The 24,469-nt window shown below is 38.9% G+C and overlaps 1 protein-coding gene across 4 annotated transcripts in view; it reads left to right on the top strand.

Annotated features, from left to right (window-relative positions):
• The window catches only part of LOC117337465, a 40,676-nt gene that overhangs the window by 11,900 nt on the left and 4,307 nt on the right, over nucleotides 1–24,469 (top strand). The window contains exons 2-3 of one of the 4 annotated variants that reach the window (XR_004534841.1): nucleotides 5,407–5,613; nucleotides 8,620–9,202. The exons of 1 other annotated variant lie outside the window; for it this stretch is intronic. Coding sequence is in view for 1 of the 3 variants with exons in the window: in XM_033898454.1 (XP_033754345.1) it covers nucleotides 5,407–5,613 (207 nt within the window). In the remaining 2 variants the exon portion in view is untranslated. The remainder of the gene's footprint in view (nucleotides 1–5,406; nucleotides 5,614–8,619; nucleotides 9,203–24,469) is intronic. 2 more of the 4 variants (XR_004534842.1, XM_033898454.1) reach the window with 2 other exon arrangements.

Below are 24,469 nucleotides of genomic sequence, written 5' to 3' on the forward strand. Positions count from 1 at the left end.
TTTGATTGATGCCTATTCATATAAGTATGTTACTGGTCAAGTGACATCACCTTGGGTCTCGTGGTTGTTGGGAGGATATCAATTATTTCGTATCAACGATACCAGACGACAGACGAAATGCAAAAGCATATGCCATAAACCAGAGCAAGCTCTGTTTCTAGATTATTACAGTCTATGCCAGTCGATGTGGGAGGAATCCAACGTAGGTCCCTGTCCTTGAAGGGAAAACTGTCCTTATTTTCCAAATTACACAACTTGGTATAACCCGCCTCACACCTTGTCCCAAGCGTCCATGTCGCCAAAGGGTGAAATTTCTGTAGGCACTGTGCCTCATGGCCTTGTTATTGTCCTCACCCTGTACGCCCCTTCGCCCTAGCATATCCCTGTGGTAGGCATTGCCAAGGGCTAACACCTGTGGGTCCAGGACCAGTGTCTCCATTTGCTGTAGAAACAAATGCAACAATGAATGCAAAACCTCAGAATGTATTCATTCAATGACAATAAAATTGTGATTACTAGCAGTTGCAAGTTGTATTTTGAGGAAAACTGTCTTATCAAAAACTTCAGTATGTCACGCATGTGAAGCAGTAATAAAACATTATTACTAAACTGTTATATAGCAATAAGAGGGATAACATGTATAATACATGATATAAAGATACTTACTTGTCTCCTAGATACATAATTGTTGGACAAGCAGCCGCAACATTTTCTCTCCAAGTCTGTTGGCATTTCTTGGCATTTCTTGGCATTTCAAACAACGACACCAACTTGGAGGAGCATCATTTGGTACTAGTCCTGGATCGTGTGGATCCTCTGGTTCACTTGCATTTTCACAAAGGTCAAAAACTAGGCCTGGCTGACGATCCACTAGCTGAAGAACTAAATTTCTCAGTGGCTGTGGGTCCATCCTTCTGATTAAATCCTAATACATAAAACAATAATTATAGAACAAATCCATGTGGGTGGGAGTACTGTAGTATTCTAATGTATAAAACAATAATTGGTTTTCCTTATTTTTGGAGTTGATAAATCATAATGCACTGATATAACTTATCATCCATTTTCCATCCCAACTTTTTCTACTAATGTTTTATGTAAGGGATGTATGTTTTTTGATAATTGTTTGTAGAAGTAAGTATGGTGTAAATGTCAAATTTCAGAGCATGTAGGAGGTGTTCAATTAATGGTGTATTGCAGGTGTTTACATTTCAATACTAGTGTGTGTTTGAGAGTGTTAACTTGACAGTGTGTGCAGGTGTTCTTTCAACAGTGTGTGTGTAGGAAGTGTTCAATTATAACTGTGTGTAGGAAGTGTTCAATTATCAGTGTATATACAAAGTGTTCACTTGTGAGAATGTGTTTGAGGTGCACGTGTATACAAACAGTGTGTGTAGTTGTTACTTATAATAACACTGTTCATGGATGGTTCATTCGGATGAATGTGTAATCAAGTGTCTAGTTGCATTACAAAAAATGGAGTGCATATTTTTTCAATATTCTGTGAACTGCATGATACCTACTTAGAGAAAGAGGTCTTATAACCATACAATTCACATGGTCTGTTAAAAAATAGGTGTTCATACACAAGTGGGAAGTATGTCTGATGTGTGTGTGAGGGTGTGTGCATTTTTGGTAAAAATGTAACATTTTCAGTGAGTAATAGTATAAATTGTCTCCTTAATGCTTTGGTAAATTGTCTGCTGTTCTTTTTGTCTGTGTACATAGCAAAGTAATATCAAAATAAAAAAGATATGAACAGAAATAATACTGTATTTTGTAATTAATTCATTAATTGGTCAAAGCATATCCTTATCCAAGCTGAAATTTGGAGTGATTATCAACCAGTCCAAATAATTTGAATGATGAAGTAAATTGTGGATAACATTCATAAAACAGTAAAGTGACATACAAAAAGTCACACCACTAATATTACTAAAAATTATGATTATTGACTTCATATGATTGGAGCTCAAGGTTCATGTAGATTTTTATCATACGGGACAAAACTACTGTATATATAATATGTATAAAATACAAACCTCCGTTTCCCTTCTCCTTTGCTGTTGCAATGTCAGTACCCTGGCCCGATCCTCCTGCTGCAGCACAGCTACTGTACCATGTGCACCCCTTCGCCCCCTTCCTCCACCTCTTCCCCTCCCTCGCCCTCTCTCCATCCTTGGACTGCTGTCTGCCCCGAGACCCCTTCCTCGACCCCTTGGCCGTCCACGGGTTCCTCCCCTCCTCCTCCTCGGGGATGTATGGACTTGTGCATATTCATAATCTATCTGATGAAAAAGCAAGAAATTATTGTAAGAGCAAAACTGAAGGAAATAGTTTACAATGCAATGCAACAGAAAAGTTCACGGTGATGAATTGTATCTTGCTATGAATATCGAAGACAAAATATAAATACATTTGTATATATATATATATATATACGTACTCATTCATGTATATATGTGTAACAGTGGAAAACTAAAGAAACTTGCATGTTCAGCAAACAAAAATAGGTATTCTCATGATCATACACTTTAGTTTATAAGATCACATAAGCCTGGTATGAAAATATGATTAGTTTAGCTATGCTCCATTTGGTATATTGATTATGTTTGGTGATCACTGACAGCAGCATTCCTTAAATGGTCATGATGAGGGGTAAGACTTTGGTATCAAAAAAATTCTTCAAGTGCAAAATTTAAATAATGTCATACAATTACAGCAGTACCATGCAAACTATTACAACTTTCCATGGGGGAACTCATTATTCAAAATCAAACATAATTGAAATGTATTCAACATACAGAGACAAATAAAATAACCATATAAAATGGAATATTTTGAGTTTTTCCTTTCATAAAGAATCAATATATCTTTAATTATACAAATAGTTTAGCTTTATTATTGATGATAGTAAATTGAGTGGTCCAAAATCAGAAACTCCGTCCGAAACAGGGAGCTCGAGGGTTGAATTGGCAATTCATTACATGAAGTTGTTCAAACTGATGAGGATAACACATCATGGAAGTAAGAATCGTGGAGCTAAGAGGCTTTGTCAATAGCCTATTTGAGTTGACGTTATATGCATGTACACATGTATAACATATTTGTAGTTGAAACAAGTCATTACTGTAAGCATTCACCTCATCTACTCATATCCTGTTAAATCAATAACACTATGTCATGATTGCTTCGCTAATATATATATATATAAGCCTAAACAACTATTATTCTAGCCTAAATGAATTGATCGCGATATCACCGGTGATGATGACATAAAGATTACCCCACATTGGCCCCCATCTCGGCATCGGACGCCGATTGACACCGATTTCAGTTTTTATTGTTGTTATTGCATGTATTAAGTCATATGAAAAAAATCCTTAGGTATAAATCCCACACATGCATCATATTTGACATGTTAATGAAGTATTTACGTACCGTGTTACTGCTTTGACTGCTTGATGAATCGGACATCTCTAAAAATTCACGTGTTTCTGTTGATGTTTTCTCACTGCCTCGTTTTCGAAATACCACGTGACTTATAAAAATAGGTATATGTTATATTAAGACGGGGCTTTTCCCAAATTAAATTGGTCAGAACTGGACAATGCAAGCAGAACTTGACCATCGCGTTGCTGTGATAGAACTTTTGGAAGACCAAATAATGTATCTAGACTAAGTTTATTTCCCCGAATAGTCGCTTTAATGACTGTAGCAATTAAACAACAACTGTTCTGAATACATAATGACAAAATTAGATGATCTGACCACACAGGAACATTGTACGATGTTTACTTGTCGAAATATACGCAATTTAATTCCAGTCCAAACTGCCACACAGCTTCAGGTCGCCATCTTTGCTCAAATCAAAGCATATGTGCATTTGAAAGAGTCAGTACTGCAAAGCTTCCAAACGATCTTGTGATCAGTTTTAAGTTTATACTAAAAACGAAATGTGAATTTTAAAATAATTTGATTTCAATTACTTATGCTTTAGGTTAGCGAATCTTAGGAATTATTTATGATGAAACTTTAATGTTCCACTAAATAATGATCACAATATTTTTATTTAGATATTTTTTATTTCTTTCACTTCAGTTCATTTTAAGTGTTAATTAAGATTTACCAATAAATTCGTGGGAAATGAATTTGGTGACTTGAACAGATAAGGTACATGGGCCAATTCATCGGAAACAAATTAAATTTCCAAGACGAGTTTCTTCTAACAAAATTCTAATTAGGATACAGATCAGCTATTACACGCAGAGGAAAAAAGCAGTAAATTGAGTACAATTTAAAAACTTAAATTAGTAACCAAAATAAACTGGGATAGTAATTAACAGGAATCTTATATAATTATTTATACCGTATTTGACCTAATAAGGGCGCGGGTAATTGACAGTGGGGGCGCCCTTATTAAGATTAGTTATTCTGAAGTTTTATGAAACAGACTATACCTTATAGCAGAATACCCAAGGTTGTGGAAACGGTAAAATATTCAGTCATAAAAATATTCCAGATGAAGATATCTATATTCATTATCATATATATTAAGCTTAAACATCACTTGAATACTCCTGTAAACTTGTAAACCATGCCAGCTGATCTTTTGACCAGAGAATGTGTGTTCCACCATTTATGTTCAAATGGAACTCTTTTGTGTTCTATTTATAGAAACAGGTGATTTCCCAGATCATATCAGACATCGTTTTCTTTGACCTAATAATTGATTTACAATGTCTTTTACTAGCTTTCTGTTCTGAACAAAAGTTATTTATCAACAAGAATGAAGTCTTTACTTTATCTTCAAATAAAGATGGTAAGTTATTATTTGTATGTGTGTTTAGTTTTGGGTACTCTTTGCACTGACATGTCATCTATAGCCTGTAGGAATACACAAAATGTGGCAAAAACATGTGTTCCATGGAGCTACTTAATTTGCTGAAGAAAATTGAACACATAAAGTAGCAAAATATTTCACATGAATTATTACTTTTGAACACCATTTTGACACCATTTTGTGTATTTTGACACTCAGTCAAAGATTTAGTTCCTTGAAAAAAGGTAGGGGCGCCCTTATTAGGGCAGACGCCCTTATTAGGTCAAATACGGTTATATAGGGAGTCACAATGTGGTTTATCAAGAAACATGACGGACATCATGGATTAATCAAGCTGAAAATTAAACTTGATCATAGCTATAGTATGTCAATTTAAATGAGGTTTAAAATCATAATTCTTCACTATTCATCACAACTTTAATATAATGCAACCGCGGCCTGTTTAAAGTAAATCAAATTCCTTAAAATAACATCGGATAATCAATTATCATCAACATTCCGGAATGCACTTACAAACCAATAAAAATGTCTAATTATTACAATATTATTTTGTTTCATTGCAGAGACAAAAGCTCCTTTTGGAGTTTTAGGAAACCTGGGTGAAACAGACATCACCATCATTCTGACGAATCACTTATTCGGGAAACTCTGTACATCATCACACTTCCTCATTGATAAACAGTTTAAAGGGAAAAGTAAAGCCAAGGAGTCTTGTCCATGTTCTAATACAGAATGCAAAATGACAGGCAGTTTCGGAGACACTGGAATAGGTAAAATTATTGTTTAAACTTCTTCTCCTGTTCCACAGGTGCCATTGACCTGGGAATTGGTGAGGATGTTAAGGAGGTCCCTTTCCTTAACATCCTCACCAATTTCCAGGTGTTGCTATTTTCAGCCTGGCAAAATTTTTAACATGGCAGCCATGGTGGCCTTTTCTTCACATGATTGCACTGTGCAATCACGGTTTTCTTGAACAATACCCTATTTTACACTTCTTCTCAAGTTCCATCAGTGGGATACAGCTCGAGCATATTAGAAATGATCTTGAGATGGTCCTGACCAAGTGCTGTTATTTTTTGGATCTGTCCAAAATCAAAGATGGCCACAATCTTAAAAAAAAAAATTTAAGCTTCTTCATTTCCACTGGTCCCATTGAGCTGGAATTATTGAGGGTGTTAAGGAAGGGAAGCCAGCAGAGTGTTATTATTGTTCAGCCTGGTAAAAAACTTTGACATGGCAGTGAGGGTAACTGTTTTGTAACATGATTGCACAATCATGATTTTCCTCAACAGGACCTATTTTGAACTCAGTCTGCTTGTATGTAATTAGCTACAATGATCTTGAGATGGTCCTGACGCAGTGCTATTTTCTGGTTGGTCCAAAATTTAAGATGGCCATCGTGGCCAACAGTACTACTATACTTGCTACTGAGTATGTATACTAGTCAATAGTAGAAGGGTCTTTAGAGTCAGATGACTGTCAAGGCCCATGGGCCTCTTGTTTCCTCCCTCAGGGCTTTGATCTCTACTCATGCATAATTAAGAGTTTTATTAAGTTCAGTAATTCAATCTTTGAGTATTTCAAATTGATAGCAATGTCATATAGCTCTTACGTTAACTTATTTACCTACATGTACCAACTATTCTACTCTCTCAAAACTGTCACTACCCTAATCAACTAAACTATGAATACTTAATGAAAATGTACAATGTTAATCATAATTTCTAAACCCTAATTCCTGTAAGCATCAGCCTTTTGAATAAAACAATCCCAAGATGATGTTACACCATTTCAAAAATTACAGTGAGTTAAGGCTCACTTTAAGATAAGTTCCCCTTTCCCTTAAATAGTTGTATCATTATTAAAGGATTTGTGCAGTCAAAAATTTTAATTCAATTATAGACAGGGATTGGCTTTATTTGCACATTAAATTACCTTCCGTGTTGTAACAAATGTGTCAATGTGCCACTGATATCCAGGTCAAATTTCCTGGCCTTCCTATTCCGATATTCTCTGACCCATAAACTGGAAGTGATGCAATTATTGTCTGCAAGTAAATGTCATGTTTACATAGCTGATCGCTGGACAAGTTCCGATACACTTTTATGAGACTTCGTGATTGACTTACTGGATACACGTACAGGTATATTCTTAAATGAATGGACTAAAATGTATCGAATATGCTATTTTGTGCTGCTTTTGGCTGTTCTAATCGTCTGAAGAAGGGCAGTGGGATTTCATTTTTAGCTCGTCTCTTCGAAGAAGAGTGAGAGCTTATGTCGTCACTCCGGCCTGTTGAAAGGCATAGTAATTTATGGTAATATGGTCCCTGTGGGGGTCAAACTATCCCCTGCCGGAGTTAAACTAAAAGATTTTTGAAAATTTTTGGACTTAAAATATTTCTGCGTTAAGTTTTTGGTGCAAGTGTTGAAAGGTATTAATACATCACTTTATAATTGTACTAGGGTGCTGATAACTGGCAATAGAGTCCCTCTGGGGTTAGACTATCCCCTGCCAGAGTTAAACTAAACGATTTTTTTGGGAAAAACCAGAATTTTCAAATTTTTGGACTTAAAATATTTCTGCGTTAAGTTTTTGGTGCGAGTGTTGAAACGTATTAATACATCACATTATAATTGTACTAGGGTGCTGATAATTGGCAAAAGAGTCCCTCTGGGATTAAACTATCCCCTGCTAGAGTTAAATTAAAAGATTTTTTTGGAAAAAAAACAGAATTTTCAAATTTTTGGACTTAGAATATTTCTGCTTCAAGTTTTTGGTGCAAGTGTTAAGAGTTTTTAATACATCACTTTATAATTGTACTAGGGTGCTGATATTTGGCAATAGAGTCCCTATGGAGGAAGACAATCCCTTCCTGGAGTAAAACTTTTAAAAAATTGGATTTTTTCTTTTTAAATCTTTGTTTTTTTGTTTTTAAATCTTTGGACTTTATGTTAAGTTGATGTTGTGAGTGTTGAAAAGCATAGCAATACATGGTATTAGGTTCCCTGTGGGGGTTAAACTATCCCTTGCCGGAGTTAAACTGAAAGATGTTTTGGGGGAAAAAACACATTTTCTAAATTTTTGTGCAAATGTTGAAAGCTATTAACACATCACTTTATTATTGTACTAGGGTGCTGATATTTGGTAAAAGAGTCCCTATGGACTTACACTATCCCATCTTGGGGTGAAACTGAAAATAAAACAATGTGAAAATGCTCACATTAGACAATTTATACCGGTCCACATTTTTCAAGGGAGACAACTCTCATTAGGATAATATTTTGTCAAAAATTGAAGAAAACGTCCAAAAGCAATTACATTTGTATTTAATATATTCATTTAATCTACAACAGCATAGCTTGTCTCCCGAATGTTTGTCAATAAATAATTTATATATATATAAATTGGTATGGTTTTAAAAATTGCATGAATTCACAAAACATAATCTGATCAAGTAAACAATGTAAATATTATTAATGCAATTTGTGAAACCATTCCAATTAATATATTTTAATTATTTATTGACAAACATTTGAGAGACGAGCTATGCTGTTCTCCAACAGCTCTTAATTGTTCAAATTCCTGAAGGATGCATCCCGGAGGAAAAGATGGGGAACATTTTTGTCGACCAGCAGATTTTTCTGCTTCAGTTCATCATACTTTATATAGTCAACATTTTTCTATTGACATGTTTGATTACCACCCTGAAACATTTATGAACCTCGGAATGGAATTCTCCAGAAAAACCAAGCTAAAACACGGTGCTGTTCCAGACATGGGCCAACCTGTGTGCGATGCTAAGAAACCATACTAAAACACGGTGCTGTTCCAGATATGGGCCAACCTGTGTGCGATGCTAAGAAACCATACTAAAACATGGTGCTGTTCCAGACATGGGCCTATATATCTAGCTACCTGTGTGCGATGCTAAGAAACCATACTAAAACACGGTGCTGTTCCAGACATGGGCCTATATATCTAGCTACCTGTGTGCGATGCTAAGAAACCATACTAAAACACGGTGCTGTTCCAGACATGGGCCTACCTGTGTGCGATGCTAAGAAACCATACTAAAACATGGTGCTGTTCCAGACATGGGCCTATATATCTAGCTACCTGTGTGCGATGCTAAGAAACCAAGCTAAAACACGGTGCTGTTCCAGACATGGGCCTACCTGTGTGCGATGCTAAGAAACCATACTAAAAGACGGTGCTGTTCCAGACATGGGCCTACCTGTGTGCGATGCTAAGAAACCATACTAAAAGACGGTGCTGTTCCAGACATGGGCCTACCTGTGTGCGATGCTAAGAAACCATACTGTCTGTGGTGCTTTTGTGAAATGATGGAAAGCAAAAGTAAGCAATATAAGATGACTTTATTGTGTAATATTAAAGTCACTCAATTACAAGTGACACCCCATTTTGATATTTCAAATAGATTATTACAGTTATACCTGCTATAACAACCGCCTGTATATAACGACCGCCTATCTATAATGATTTTAAGATTCCTCGTGACAAATATTCTAATATATAATGACAACCTGCTGTCTCAAATGTGACTAACGACTGGTGATTTTAGAACGTTCGTCTGTCGTCCAGCGTTCGGTGTCCGTCAACATTTCCTTTCAATCCCTACTAGTCCTGAACACTTGAATGGATTTTGATGAAATTTAGTCTGTAGCATTATTGGGCATAGGGGATCAAATGGAGGGTGTGGCTCCCTGGGGACAGGAGGGGCAGGGCCCAATAGTGGATATTAAGCTAAATCCTTTTGATTGCTTCTAGTTGAAACCCTTGAGATTCCCATCACATAACCATATATAGCATTGTTGGGCATAAAGAGATAAACACAATTATGATGTATCTTTCCTCACCTCTAGGGATTTAGTTTAGTGATTATACTTTTTGAAATTGTTGGTATCCCAACCAGTTATCGCTATTTCTCAGAAAGTGCTAAAGGGATCTTTCTCAAATTTCATATGTCGGTTGCCCTTGGTGCCCTGTTATGCATATTGCATTTTGAAACCAATTGGAAAACAACATGGCCATGCAACAGGCAGACATCTTGGATTTTGACAATTGAAGTTTGTTATCACTATTTCTCAGAAAGTACTGAATGGATCTTTCTCAAATTTCATATGTACCAGGTATGCTCCTCTTGGTGCCTAGTTATGCATATTGCATTTTGAGACCATTCAGAAAACAACATGTCCAACAGGCAGCTATCTTGGATTTTTACACTTTCTCAAATTTCATATGTAGGTTCCCCTTGGTCTGTTGTATTGCATTTTGGGACCCGGGGAATTTGAAAACAACATGGTCGACAGACATCCATTATCACTAAATCTCAAATTTCATATATAAGTTCCCCTTGTTTGAAAAGTACTGGAGGGATTTTTCTCAATTTACACAGATTAGTAAGATGAAGGGAAAATCAGAGAGAAGATCAATCTGACATGGAACCTATAAAGATCATTCAATGGCGGGTGTTGATACAGTGATTATTGAAGCCAGGCCTTCGGTCTATATGGTCATTATTGTAAATTCATTTCCTTGTGCTAATTAACTAGAGATCAAGTTTAAATGTAGTTAACATTTCAATAAGTAATCTGTCACATCAGATACTCAGTTGATAACTTTGCCAGTGTATAATTGTTTTCACTTTTTCTGTCTGAGATATTGCCATGTCTGTTAACTGTCTATCTTTACTATCAAATAGAGGTCGTTTATGCACTTGATATCAAAGGCAGTATATGAAGCCAATTGCAAGCGTTTAATCAACCATGATCGAGCTGCTTCGTCCATTGCTGTGCGTAAACTTTTTATTCAAACGATTTCTTTTTAATAACCAGAAGTGCCAGGGTATTGATATTGGGCCTGTAGCATTCTTGAATAAAGCCCTACCAAGTTTGTCGAAATGGATGAACTTGACCTACTTTCAAGGTCACTGGTCAAATAGGCTAAAATCTTCAAACAACTTCTCTTCAATAACCAATTGCAAGAGGTCCAGAGACTTGATATTAGGCCTGTAGCATGCTGGGGTGAAGGGCTATCAAGTTTGCTCAAATGAATGACCTTGACCTTCATTCAAGCTCACATGGGTCAAATAGGCTAAAATCTTCAAACGACTTCTTCATGGTTCACACAGCCTTGAAAAGTACTTGAATTTAGAGGGTGTGCTTGAAAATCCCTTGAAAATGATTTTGGGCCTTGAAACTCCTTGAAATCAGCTAAAAGGCCCTGAAAAGTTCTTGAATTTCACAACATTATCCATTTTGAATGTTTAATACGTCTGATTTAGTAATGAAAAACAAAATTCATGTAAGTAATGATTCGCTTAAATCCCAATGGTTGAGAATGTCATCTGTCGAAAAGATCCTAAATTCCATCTAGTTTAGCACCCCTTTTATCGACTGCATTTTAACCAGGTAAGAAAGATCCTTGGGGGAAGGGGAACAGATTTTGCATAAATGACAACTCTTGACTCCCCAGGGACCAGAGGGGCAGGGCCCTGTACGGGAAATAGAGGTAATGCCTTTAAATCGCTACTTGTCATAAAGTTACAAATGGATTTCAACCCAATTTGCCCCCCCCCCCCCCCCCCCCCCCCCCATTTTAAACAACTTCTTCATAAACAAAAGGCCCAGGGACTTGATATTACGTCTGTAGCATCATGGAGTGAAGGGCTACCAAGTTTGTTCAAATGAATGACCTTGACTTTCATTCAAGATCACAAAGGTCGAATAGGCTATAATCTTCAAATAGCTTCTTCTCAATAACCAAGGGGCCCAGGGACTTTATATACGGCCTGTAGCATCCTGGGGTGAAGGGCTGCCTATTTGTTCAAATGAACATAGGTCAAATAGGCTAGAAATTTCAAATGACTTCTTCTCAATAACCGAGAGGCCCGAGGACTTGTTATTAGGCCTGTAGCATCCTTGAATTGGGTGAATGGCTACCAAGTTTGTTCAAATGAATGACCTTGATCTTTATTCAATGGTCACAAAGGTCAACTTCTCAATAACCAAGAGGCCAAGGGATTTGGCATTGGGCCTGTAGCATGCTTGGGTGAAGGGTTAACAAGTTTTGTTCAAATGAATTACCTTGACCTAATTGAAGGTCACAGGGGTGAAATAGAGTCTTTAAACAAAGATTTTGCGATAGCCAAGAGTCACCCAGACCTGATATTAGACCAAGAGTATGCTGGAATGATGGACTAGAAAATTTATTGACCTGAATAAACCTAGCTTACTCTGATATTTGAATAAATTGATAATCAGCAAAGTATTTGTAGAAATGAACTTAATCAACTTTAAAGTTACTGTAAAGCCAGGTGAGCGATACAGGCCCATTGGGCTTCTTGTATTTTTGAAACTGTTGAGAGCCCCACCCCATATCCATGTCATATAGCATTGTTGGGCATCAAGAGATAAACACAATCCTCATGTCACAATCCTCATGTAAAAATGGGCCCGGGTCTGTCCACATCCCTAAGAATTGAGAAGGGTTACATGATAGTCACCATGCTTCGTCCGTCGTCGTGCTTCATGCTTAAACTTCTCATTAAAATGTTGTACTTAAAATGAATGAATTGACAAGGTCACAGGGGGCAAATATGCTAAAATATATCAAAACTCAGGTGACCATTAAGGCCCATGAGCCTCTTGTTCTCAATAATATTGCCAATGTTTCTTTTTAAGGAAAAGCTTTGCGAATAGTGTTCACAATACAAGCTTGCAGAACTCTTCTGAGTCTGCGATAAGCACATGTCTCCATAACCTGAAAGGGAAAGATCACCATAAAACTTTTGCAAAATTCATATTTGTAGCATAATTTTGATTTATGAAATCATACCTAAGTAGCAAGAGGGATTTTATTTTATATTTGTATCAAATTGTTATTTTGAGGGATTTCATCTTACTCATGATAATTTTAGAGAAATAATAATTGTGAATTGAAATATAGAGGAGGAAAAAAATACTGTATGCTACTTACTCATGAAATGATGTTCTGCAAACTCAAACACTGACACCTGGACTATCAATGTTGATTCAGTTTGCTATGAACCCATCATGTTGAGAAATGCAGGCTATAGCCTTGTTCACTGTTTTGGTCTGTATCAGGGAGACCTCTGTTGGTATTACAACATACGTGTTCCAGTCACACCTTAAAAGGAAAACAATAACGATAAGATTTGCTGTCATGACATAAGTTCAGTTTTTGACATTTTCTAATTCATTGCAAATCTTTAGGTTTTTAAGATAAATAAACAGAATGCTTTCTGTGCTTTATGGGACCATGTGCATAGACATGCATCTTTTATTAATGGACAAATCATAAATATTTTAATTTAGTTTTTTTTTCTTATTAATTTCCTATATTATTTTAGTATGTTTTTCTTTCAATTATACATGTATGCAACTGACAAATTAAGTGTGCATGTATTTGCAATTTATTTTCAAGCTATTGTGACACAGCTTGAATGTAGGTACAGTTGTACTTCAATTTTTTTTAATTAAATGAACATTATTTATAATTGTGATATATTGATATGTATAAACCGTTTTATTGATGTAAGCTCAAACCATTCAATAAAAACATTATGTTTTCATATCTTTTTTTCATCTTGATTGTAATAAATTTCAATTGAAATATTTTTGTCTTTTTTATATTTAATGTTCAATGCAAACTGTATATACATGACAGTCTAGTCAAACAGTATATACATGACAGTCTAGTCAAACTGTATATACATGACAGTCTAGTCAAACTGTATATACATGACAGTCTAGTCAAACTGTATATACATGACAGTCTAGTCAAACTGTATATATACATGACAGTCTAGTCAAACTGTATATACATGACAGTCTAGTCAAACTGTATATACATGACAGTCTAGTCAAACTATATTTACACGACAGTCTAGTCAAACTGTATATACATGTACATGACAGTCTAGTCAAACTGTATATACACGACAGTCTAGTCAAACTGTATATACATGACAGTCTAGTCAAACTGTATATACATTGTACATGACAGTCTAGTCAAACTGTATATACACGACAGTCTAGTCAAACTGTATATACATGTACATGACAGTCTAGTCAAACTGTATATACATGACAGTCTAGTCAAACTTTATATACATGACAGTCTAGTCAATCTGTATATATACATGACAGTCTAGTCAAACTGTATATACATGACAGTCTAGTCAATCTGTATATATATACATGACAGTCTAGTCAAACTGTATATACATGACAGTCTAGTCAAACTGTATATACATGACAGTCTAGTCAAACTGTATATACACGACAGTCTAGTCAAACTGTATATATACATGACAGTCTAGTCAAACTGTATATACATGACTGTCTAGTCAAACTGTATATACATGACAGTCTAGTCAAACTTTATATACATGACAGTCTAGTCAAACTGTATATACACGACAGTCTAGTCAAACTGTATATACATGACAGTCTAGTCAAACTGTATATACATGACAGTCTAGTCAAACTATATATACATGACAGTCTAGTCAAACTGTATATACATGACTGTCTAGTCAAACTGTATATACATGACAGTCTAGTCAAACTGTATATATACATGACAGTCTAGTCAAACTGTATATACATGACAGTCTAGTCAAACTGTATATACATTGTACATGACAGATCTAGTCAAACTGTATGACAGTCTAGTCAAACTGTATGACAGTCTAGTCAAACTATATACATGACAGTCTAGTCAAACTATATACATGACAGTCTAGTCAAACTGTATATACATGACAGTCTAGTCAAACTGTATATATACATGACAGTCTAGTCAATTTGTATATATACATGACAGTCTATTCAAACTGTATATACATGACAGTCTAGTCAAACTGTATATACATGACAGTCTAGTCAATCTGTATATATACATGACAGTCTATTCAAACTGTATATACATGACAGTCTAGTCAAACTGTATATACATGACAGTCTAGTCAAACTGTATATACATGACAGTCTAGTCAAACTGTATACATGACAGTCTAGTCAAACTGTATATATACATGACAGTCTAGTCAAACTGTATATACATGACAGTCTAGTCAAACTGTATATACATTGTACATGACAGTCTAGTCAAACTGTATATACATGACAGTCTAGTCAAACTGTATATACATGACAGTCTAGTCAATTTTTCAAAACAATTGATATTCGTTTACAATTCATGATCATCATATTGACATGAAGTGTTTCCTATCAATATGAAACCTTATGGTGGATTATTAGCTCAAATAGCCTGTGTAATGATCCACGAAGAAGAATAGAACTAGGCGTAATGTAAATAAGAATGGAGCCTACGGGCCATGGGCAATGATCACGATAGCAAATGAATGCATTTACATGTGTAAACCAAGTTTACGTGTGCGAGTGCTGAGTCTGAATACATTGTAAATGTACTTGATAGGCTTCGGAGTAATAACAACAGAAGTTAAACAGAGACTGACCAGAAATCACACAATTTTTTATAACGGGCATAAAATCATGCATGGTTGTCAGTACAGGAATCCCCAGTTCATGCTTAGTCTATCTTGAGTTTGAGTCAGTCTCTGATGTCTCCCTGTCAGGTCTAGTCTCTGATGTCTCCCTGTCAGGTCTAGTCTCTGATGTCTCCCTGTCTGGTCTAGTCTTTGATGTCTCCCTGTCAGGTCTAGTCTCTGATGTCTCCCTGTCAGGTCTAGTCTCTGTCTCCCTGTCAGGTCTAGTCTCTGATGTCTCCCTGTCAGGTCTAGTCTCTGATGTCTCCCTGTCAGGTCTAGTCTCTGATGTCTCCCTGTCAGGTCAAGTCTCTGATGTCTCCCTGTCAGGTCTAGTCTCTGATGTCTCCCTGTCAGGTCTAGTCTCTGATGTCTCCCTGTCAGGTCTAGTCTCTGATGTCTCCCTGTCAGGTCTAGTCTCTGATGTCTTCCTGTCAGGTCTAGTCTCTGATGTCTCCCTGTCAGGTCTAGTCTCTGATGTCTCCCTGTCAGGTCTAGTCTCTGATGTCTCCCTGTCAGGTCTAGTCTCTGATGTCTCTCTGTCAGGTCTAGTCTCTGATGTCTCCCTGTCAGGTCTACTCTCTGATGTCTCCCTGTCAGGTCTAGTCTCTGATGTCTCCCTGTCAGGTCTAGTCTCTGATGTCTCCCTGTCAGGTCTAGTCTCTGATGTCTCCCTGTCCTAACATTAAACTGATATGGAATGATGTCAATGTCTTAATATTAGTAACACCCAGAACATCACTACCCTCGCTGTCAGACATGATATTAGTAACACCCAGAACATCACTACCCTCACTGTCAGACATGATATTAGTAACACCCAGAACATCACTACCCTCGCTGTCAGACATGATATTAGTAACACCCAGAACATCACTACCCTCACTGTCAGACATGATATTAGTAACACCCAGAACATCACTACCCTCGCTGTCAGACATGATATTAGTAACACCCAGAACATCACTACCCTCGCTGTCAGACATAATATTAGTAACACCCAGAACATCACTACCCTCACTGTCAGACATGATAATAGTAACACCCAGAACATCACTACCCTCGCTGTCAGACATGATACTAGTAACACCCAGAACATCACTACCCTCGCTGTCAGACATGATAATAGTAACACCCAGAACATCACTACCCTCGCTGTCAGACATGATATTAGTAACACTGAGAACATCACTACCCTCACTGTCAGACATGATAATAGTAACACCCAGAACATCACTACCCTCGCTGTCGGACATGATATTAGTAACACCCAGAACATCACTACCCTCGCTGTCAGACATGATATTAGTAACACCCAGAACATCACTACCCTCGCTGTCAGACATGATATAATAGTAACACCCAGAACATCACTACCCTCACTGTCAGACATGATATAATAGTAACACCCAGAACATCACTACCCTCACTGTCAGACATGATAATAGTAACACCCAGAACATCACTACCCTCGCTGTCGGACATGATAATAGTAACACCCAGAACATCACTACCCTCACTGTCAGACATGATATTAGTAACACCCAGAACATCACTACCCTCGCTGTCAGACATGATATTAGTAACACCCAGAACATCACTACCCTCGCTGTCAGACATAATATTAGTAACACCCAGAACATCACTACCCTCACTGTCAGACATGATAATAGTAACACCCAGAACATCACTACCCTCGCTGTCAGACATGATACTAGTAACACCCAGAACATCACTACCCTCGCTGTCAGACATGATAATAGTAACACCCAGAACATCACTACCCTCGCTGTCAGACATGATATTAGTAACACTGAGAACATCACTACCCTCACTGTCAGACATGATAATAGTAACACCCAGAACATCACTACCCTCGCTGTCGGACATGATATTAGTAACACCCAGAACATCACTACCCTCGCTGTCAGACATGATATTAGTAACACCCAGAACATCACTACCCTCGCTGTCAGACATGATATAATAGTAACACCCAGAACATCACTACCCTCGCTGTCAGACATGATAATAGTAACACCCAGAACATCACTACCCTCACTGTCAGACATGATATAATAGTAACACCCAGAACATCACTACCCTCACTGTCAGACATGATAATAGTAACACCCAGAACATCACTACCCTCGCTGTCGGACATGATAATAGTAACACCCAGAACATCACTACCCTCACTGTCAGACATGATAATAGTAACACCCAGAACATCACTACCCTCGCTGTCGGACATGATAATAGTAACACCCAGAACATCACTACCCTCACTGTCAGACATGATAATAGTAACACCCAGAACATCACTACCCTCGCTGTCGGACATGATAATAGTAACACCCAGAACATCACTACCCTCACTGTCAGACATGATAATAGTAACACCCAGAACATCACTACCCTCGCTGTCGGACATGATAATAGTAACACCCAGAACATCACTACCCTCACTGTCAGACATGATAATAGTAACACCCAGAACATCACTACCCTCGCTGTCAGACATAATAATAGTAACACCCAGAACATCACTACCCTCGCTGTCAGACATGATATTAGTAACACCCAGAACATCACTACCCTCGCTGTCAGACATGATATTAGTAACACTGAGAACATCACTACCCTCACTGTCAGACATGATAATAGTAACACCCAGAACATCACTACCCTCGCTGTCGGACATGATATTAGTAACACCCAGAACATCACTACCCTCGCTGTCAGACATGATATTAGTAACACTGAGAACATCACTACCCTCACTGTCGGACATGATAATAGTAACACCCAGAACATCACTACCCTCGCTGTCAGACATGATATTAGTAACACCCAGAACATCACTACCCTCGATGTCAGACATGATATTAGTAACACCCAGAACATCACTACCCTCGCTGTCGGACATGATATTAGTAACACCCAGAACATCACTACCCTCGATGTCAGACATAATATTAGTAACACCCAGAACATCACTACCCTCGATGTCAGACATAATATTAGTAACACCCAGAACATCACTACCCTCGCTGTCGGACATGATATTAGTAACACCCAGAACATCACTACCCTCGCTGTCAGACATGATATTAGTAACACCCAGAACATCACTACCCTCGCTGTCGGACATGATAATAGTAACACCCAGAACATCACTACCCTCGCTGTCAGACATAATAATAGTAACACCCAGAACATCACTACCCTCACTGTCGGACATGATAATAGTAACACCCAGAACATCACTACCCTCGCTGTCGGACATGATAATAGTAACACCCAGAACATCACTACCCTCGCTGTCGGACATGATATTAGTAACACCCAGAACATCACTACCCTCGATGTCAGACATAATATTAGTAACACCCAGAACATCACTACCCTCGATGTCAGACATAATATTAGTAACACCCAGAACATCACTACCCTCGATGTCAGACATAATATTAGTAACACCCAGAACATCACTACCCTCGATGTCAGACATAATATTAGTAACACCCAGAACATCACTACCCTCTCTGTCGGACATGATATTAGTAACACCCAGAACATCACTACCCTCGCTGTCAGACATGATATTAGTAACACCCAGAACATCACTACCCTCGCTGTCGGACATGATAATAGTAACACCCAGAACATCACTACCCTCGCTGTCGGACATGATAATAGTAACACCCAGAACATCACTACCCTCGCTGTCGGACATAATATTAGTAACACCCAGAACATCACTACCCTCGCTGTCGGACATGATATTAGTAACACCCAGAACATCACTACCCTCGCTGTCGGACATGATAGTAGTAACACCCAGAACATCACTACCCTCGCTGTCGGACATGATAATAGTAACACCCAGAACATCACTACCCTCGCTGTCAGACATGATATTAGTAACACCCAGAACATCACTACCCTCGCTGTCGGACATGATATTAGTAACACCCAGAACATCACTACCCTCGCTGTCAGACATGATATTAGTAACACTGAGAACATCACTACCCTCACTGTCGGACATGATAATAGTAACACCCAGAACATCACTACCCTCGCTGTCAGACATGATATTGGTAACACCCAGAACATCACTACCCTCGATGTCAGACATGATAATAGTAACACCCAGAACATCACTACCCTCGCTGTCGGACATGATATTAGTAACACCCAGAACATCACTACCCTCGATGTCAGACATAATATTAGTAACACCCAGAACATCACTACCCTCGCTGTCAGACATGATATTAGTAACACTGAGAACATCACTACCCTCACTGTCGGACATGATAATAGTAACACCCAGAACATCACTACCCTCGCTGTCAGACATGATATTAGTAACACCCAGAACATCACTACCCTCGATGTCAGACATGATATTAGTAACACCCAGAACATCACTACCCTCGCTGTCGGACATGATATTAGTAACACCCAGAACATCACTACCCTCGATGTCAGACATAATATTAGTAACACCCAGAACATCACTACCCTCGCTGTCGGACATGATATTAGTAACACCCAGAACATCACTACCCTCGCTGTCAGACATGATATTAGTAACACCCAGAACATCACTACCCTCGCTGTCAGACATGATATTAGTAACACCCAGAACATCACTACCCTCGCTGTCAGACATAATATTAGTAACACCCAGAACATCACTACCCTCACTGTCAGACATGATAATAGTAACACCCAGAACATCACTACCCTCGCTGTCAGACATAATAATAGTAACACCCAGAACATCACTACCCTCGCTGTCAGACATGATATTAGTAACACCCAGAACATCACTACCCTCGCTGTCAGACATGATATTAGTAACACTGAGAACATCACTACCCTCACTGTCAGACATGATAATAGTAACACCCAGAACATCACTACCCTCGCTGTCGGACATGATATTAGTAACACCCAGAACATCACTACCCTCGCTGTCAGACATGATATTAGTAACACCCAGAACATCACTACCCTCACTGTCGGACATGATAATAGTAACACCCAGAACATCACTACCCTCGCTGTCAGACATGATATTAGTAACACCCAGAACATCACTACCCTCGATGTCAGACATGATATTAGTAACACCCAGAACATCACTACCCTCGCTGTCGGACATGATATTAGTAACACCCAGAACATCACTACCCTCGATGTCAGACATAATATTAGTAACACCCAGAACATCACTACCCTCGATGTCAGACATAATATTAGTAACACCCAGAACATCACTACCCTCGCTGTCGGACATGATATTAGTAACACCCAGAACATCACTACCCTCGCTGTCAGACATGATATTAGTAACACCCAGAACATCTACCCTCGCTGTCGGACATGATAATAGTAACACCCAGAACATCACTACCCTCGCTGTCAGACATAATAATAGTAACACCCAGAACATCACTACCCTCACTGTCGGACATGATAATAGTAACACCCAGAACATCACTACCCTCGCTGTCGGACATGATAATAGTAACACCCAGAACATCACTACCCTCGCTGTCGGACATGATATTAGTAACACCCAGAACATCACTACCCTCGATGTCAGACATAATATTAGTAACACCCAGAACATCACTACCCTCGATGTCAGACATAATATTAGTAACACCCAGAACATCACTACCCTCGATGTCAGACATAATATTAGTAACACCCAGAACATCACTACCCTCGATGTCAGACATAATATTAGTAACACCCAGAACATCACTACCCTCTCTGTCGGACATGATATTAGTAACACCCAGAACATCACTACCCTCGCTCGCTGTCAGACATGATATTAGTAACACCCAGAACATCACTACCCTCGCTGTCGGACATGATAATAGTAACACCCAGAACATCACTACCCTCGCTGTCGGACATGATAATAGTAACACCCAGAACATCACTACCCTCGCTGTCGGACATAATATTAGTAACACCCAGAACATCACTACCCTCGCTGTCGGACATGATATTAGTAACACCCAGAACATCACTACCCTCGCTGTCGGACATGATAGTAGTAACACCCAGAACATCACTACCCTCGCTGTCGGACATGATAATAGTAACACCCAGAACATCACTACCCTCGCTGTCAGACATGATATTAGTAACACCCAGAACATCACTACCCTCGCTGTCGGACATGATATTAGTAACACCCAGAACATCACTACCCTCGCTGTCAGACATGATATTAGTAACACTGAGAACATCACTACCCTCACTGTCGGACATGATAATAGTAACACCCAGAACATCACTACCCTCGCTGTCAGACATGATATTGGTAACACCCAGAACATCACTACCCTCGATGTCAGACATGATAATAGTAACACCCAGAACATCACTACCCTCGCTGTCGGACATGATATTAGTAACACCCAGAACATCACTACCCTCGATGTCAGACATAATATTAGTAACACCCAGAACATCACTACCCTCGCTGTCAGACATGATATTAGTAACACTGAGAACATCACTACCCTCACTGTCGGACATGATAATAGTAACACCCAGAACATCACTACCCTCGCTGTCAGACATGATATTAGTAACACCCAGAACATCACTACCCTCGATGTCAGACATGATATTAGTAACACCCAGAACATCACTACCCTCGCTGTCGGACATGATATTAGTAACACCCAGAACATCACTACCCTCGATGTCAGACATAATATTAGTAACACCCAGAACATCACTACCCTCGCTGTCGGACATGATATTAGTAACACCCAGAACATCACTACCCTCGCTGTCAGACATGATATTAGTAACACCCAGAACATCACTACCCTCGCTGTCAGACATGATATTAGTAACACCCAGAACATCACTACCCTCGCTGTCAGACATAATATTAGTAACACCCAGAACGTCACTACCCTCACTGTCAGACATGATAATAGTAACACTGAGAACATCACTACCCTCGCTGTCAGACATGATACTAGTAACACCCAGAACATCACTACCCTCGCTGTCAGACATGATAATAGTAACACCCAGAACATCACTACCCTCGCTGTCAGACATGATATTAGTAACACTGAGAACATCACTACCCTCACTGTCAGACATGATAATAGTAACACCCAGAACATCACTACCCTCGCTGTCGGACATGATATTAGTAACACCCAGAACATCACTACCCTCGCTGTCAGACATGATATTAGTAACACCCAGAACATCACTACCCTCGCTGTCAGACATGATAATAGTAACACCCAGAACATCACTACCCTCACTGTCAGACATGATAATAGTAACACCCAGAACATCACTACCCTCACTGTCAGACATGATAATAGTAACACCCAGAACATCACTACCCTCACTGTCAGACATGATAATAGTAACACCCAGAACATCACTACCCTCGCTGTCGGACATGATATTAGTAACACCCAGAACATCACTACCCTCGATGTCAGACATAATATTAGTAACACCCAGAACATCACTACCCTCGATGTCAGACATAATATTAGTAACACCCAGAACATCACTACCCTCGCTGTCGGACATGATATTAGTAACACCCAGAACATCACTACCCTCGCTGTCAGACATGATATTAGTAACACCCAGAACATCACTACCCTCGCTGTCAGACATGATATTAGTAACACCCAGAACATCACTACCCTCACTGTCAGACATGATAATAGTAACACCTAGAACATCACTACCCTCACTGTCAGACATAATATTAGTAACACCCAGAACATCACTACCCTCACTGTCAGACATGATAGTAGTAACACCCAGAACATCACTACCCTCGCTGTCAGACATGATAGTAGTAACACCCAGAACATCACTACCCTCGCTGTCAGACATAATAATAGTAACACCCAGAACATCACTACCCTCGCTGTCAGACATGATAATAGCAACACCCAGAACATCACTACCCTCGCTGTCAGACATGATAGTAGTAACACCCAGAACATCACTACCCTCGCTGTCAGACATGATAATAGTAACACCCAGAACATCACTACCCTCGCTGTCGGACATGATATTAGTAACACCCAGAACATCACTACCCTCGCTGTCAGACATGATACTAGTAACACCCAGAACATCACTACCCTCGCTGTCAGACATGATATTAGTAACACCCAGAACATCACTACCCTCGCTGTCAGACATAATAATAGTAACACCCAGAACATCACTACCCTCACTGTCAGACATGATATTAGTAACACCCAGAACATCACTACCCTCGCTGTCAGACATGATATTAGTAACACCCAGAACATCACTACCCTCGCTGTCAGACATGATATTAGTAACACTGAGAACATCACTACCCTCACTGTCAGACATGATATTAGTAACACTGAGAACATCACTACCCTCACTGTCAGACATGATATTAGTAACACCCAGAACATCACTACCCTCACTGTCAGACATGATAATAGTAACACCCAGAACATCACTACCCTCGCTGTCAGACATGATATTAGTAACACCCAGAACATCACTACCCTCGCTGTCGGACATGATATTAGTAACACCCAGAACATCACTACCCTCGCTGTCAGACATGATAATATTAACACCCAGAACATCACTACCCTCGCCGTCAGACATGATATTAGTAACACCCAGAACATCACTACCCTCGCTGTCAGACATGATATTAGTAACACCCAGAACATCACTACCCTCACTGTCAGACATGATAATAGTAACACCCAGAACATCACTACCCTCGCTGTCAGACATGATATTAGTAACACCCAGAACATCACTACCCTCGCTGTCGGACATGATATTAGTAACACCCAGAACATCACTACCCTCGCTGTCAGACATGATATTAGTAACACCCAGAACATCACTACCCTCGCTGTCAGACATGATAATAGTAACACCCAGAACATCACTACCCTCGCTGTCGGACATGATATTAGTAACACCCAGAACATCACTACCCTCGCTGTCAGACATGATATTAGTAACACCCA

This window comes from Pecten maximus, chromosome 11 (assembly GCF_902652985.1).
Source record: "Pecten maximus chromosome 11, xPecMax1.1, whole genome shotgun sequence".
NCBI classification, from domain to species: Eukaryota; Metazoa; Mollusca; class Bivalvia; order Pectinida; family Pectinidae; genus Pecten; species Pecten maximus.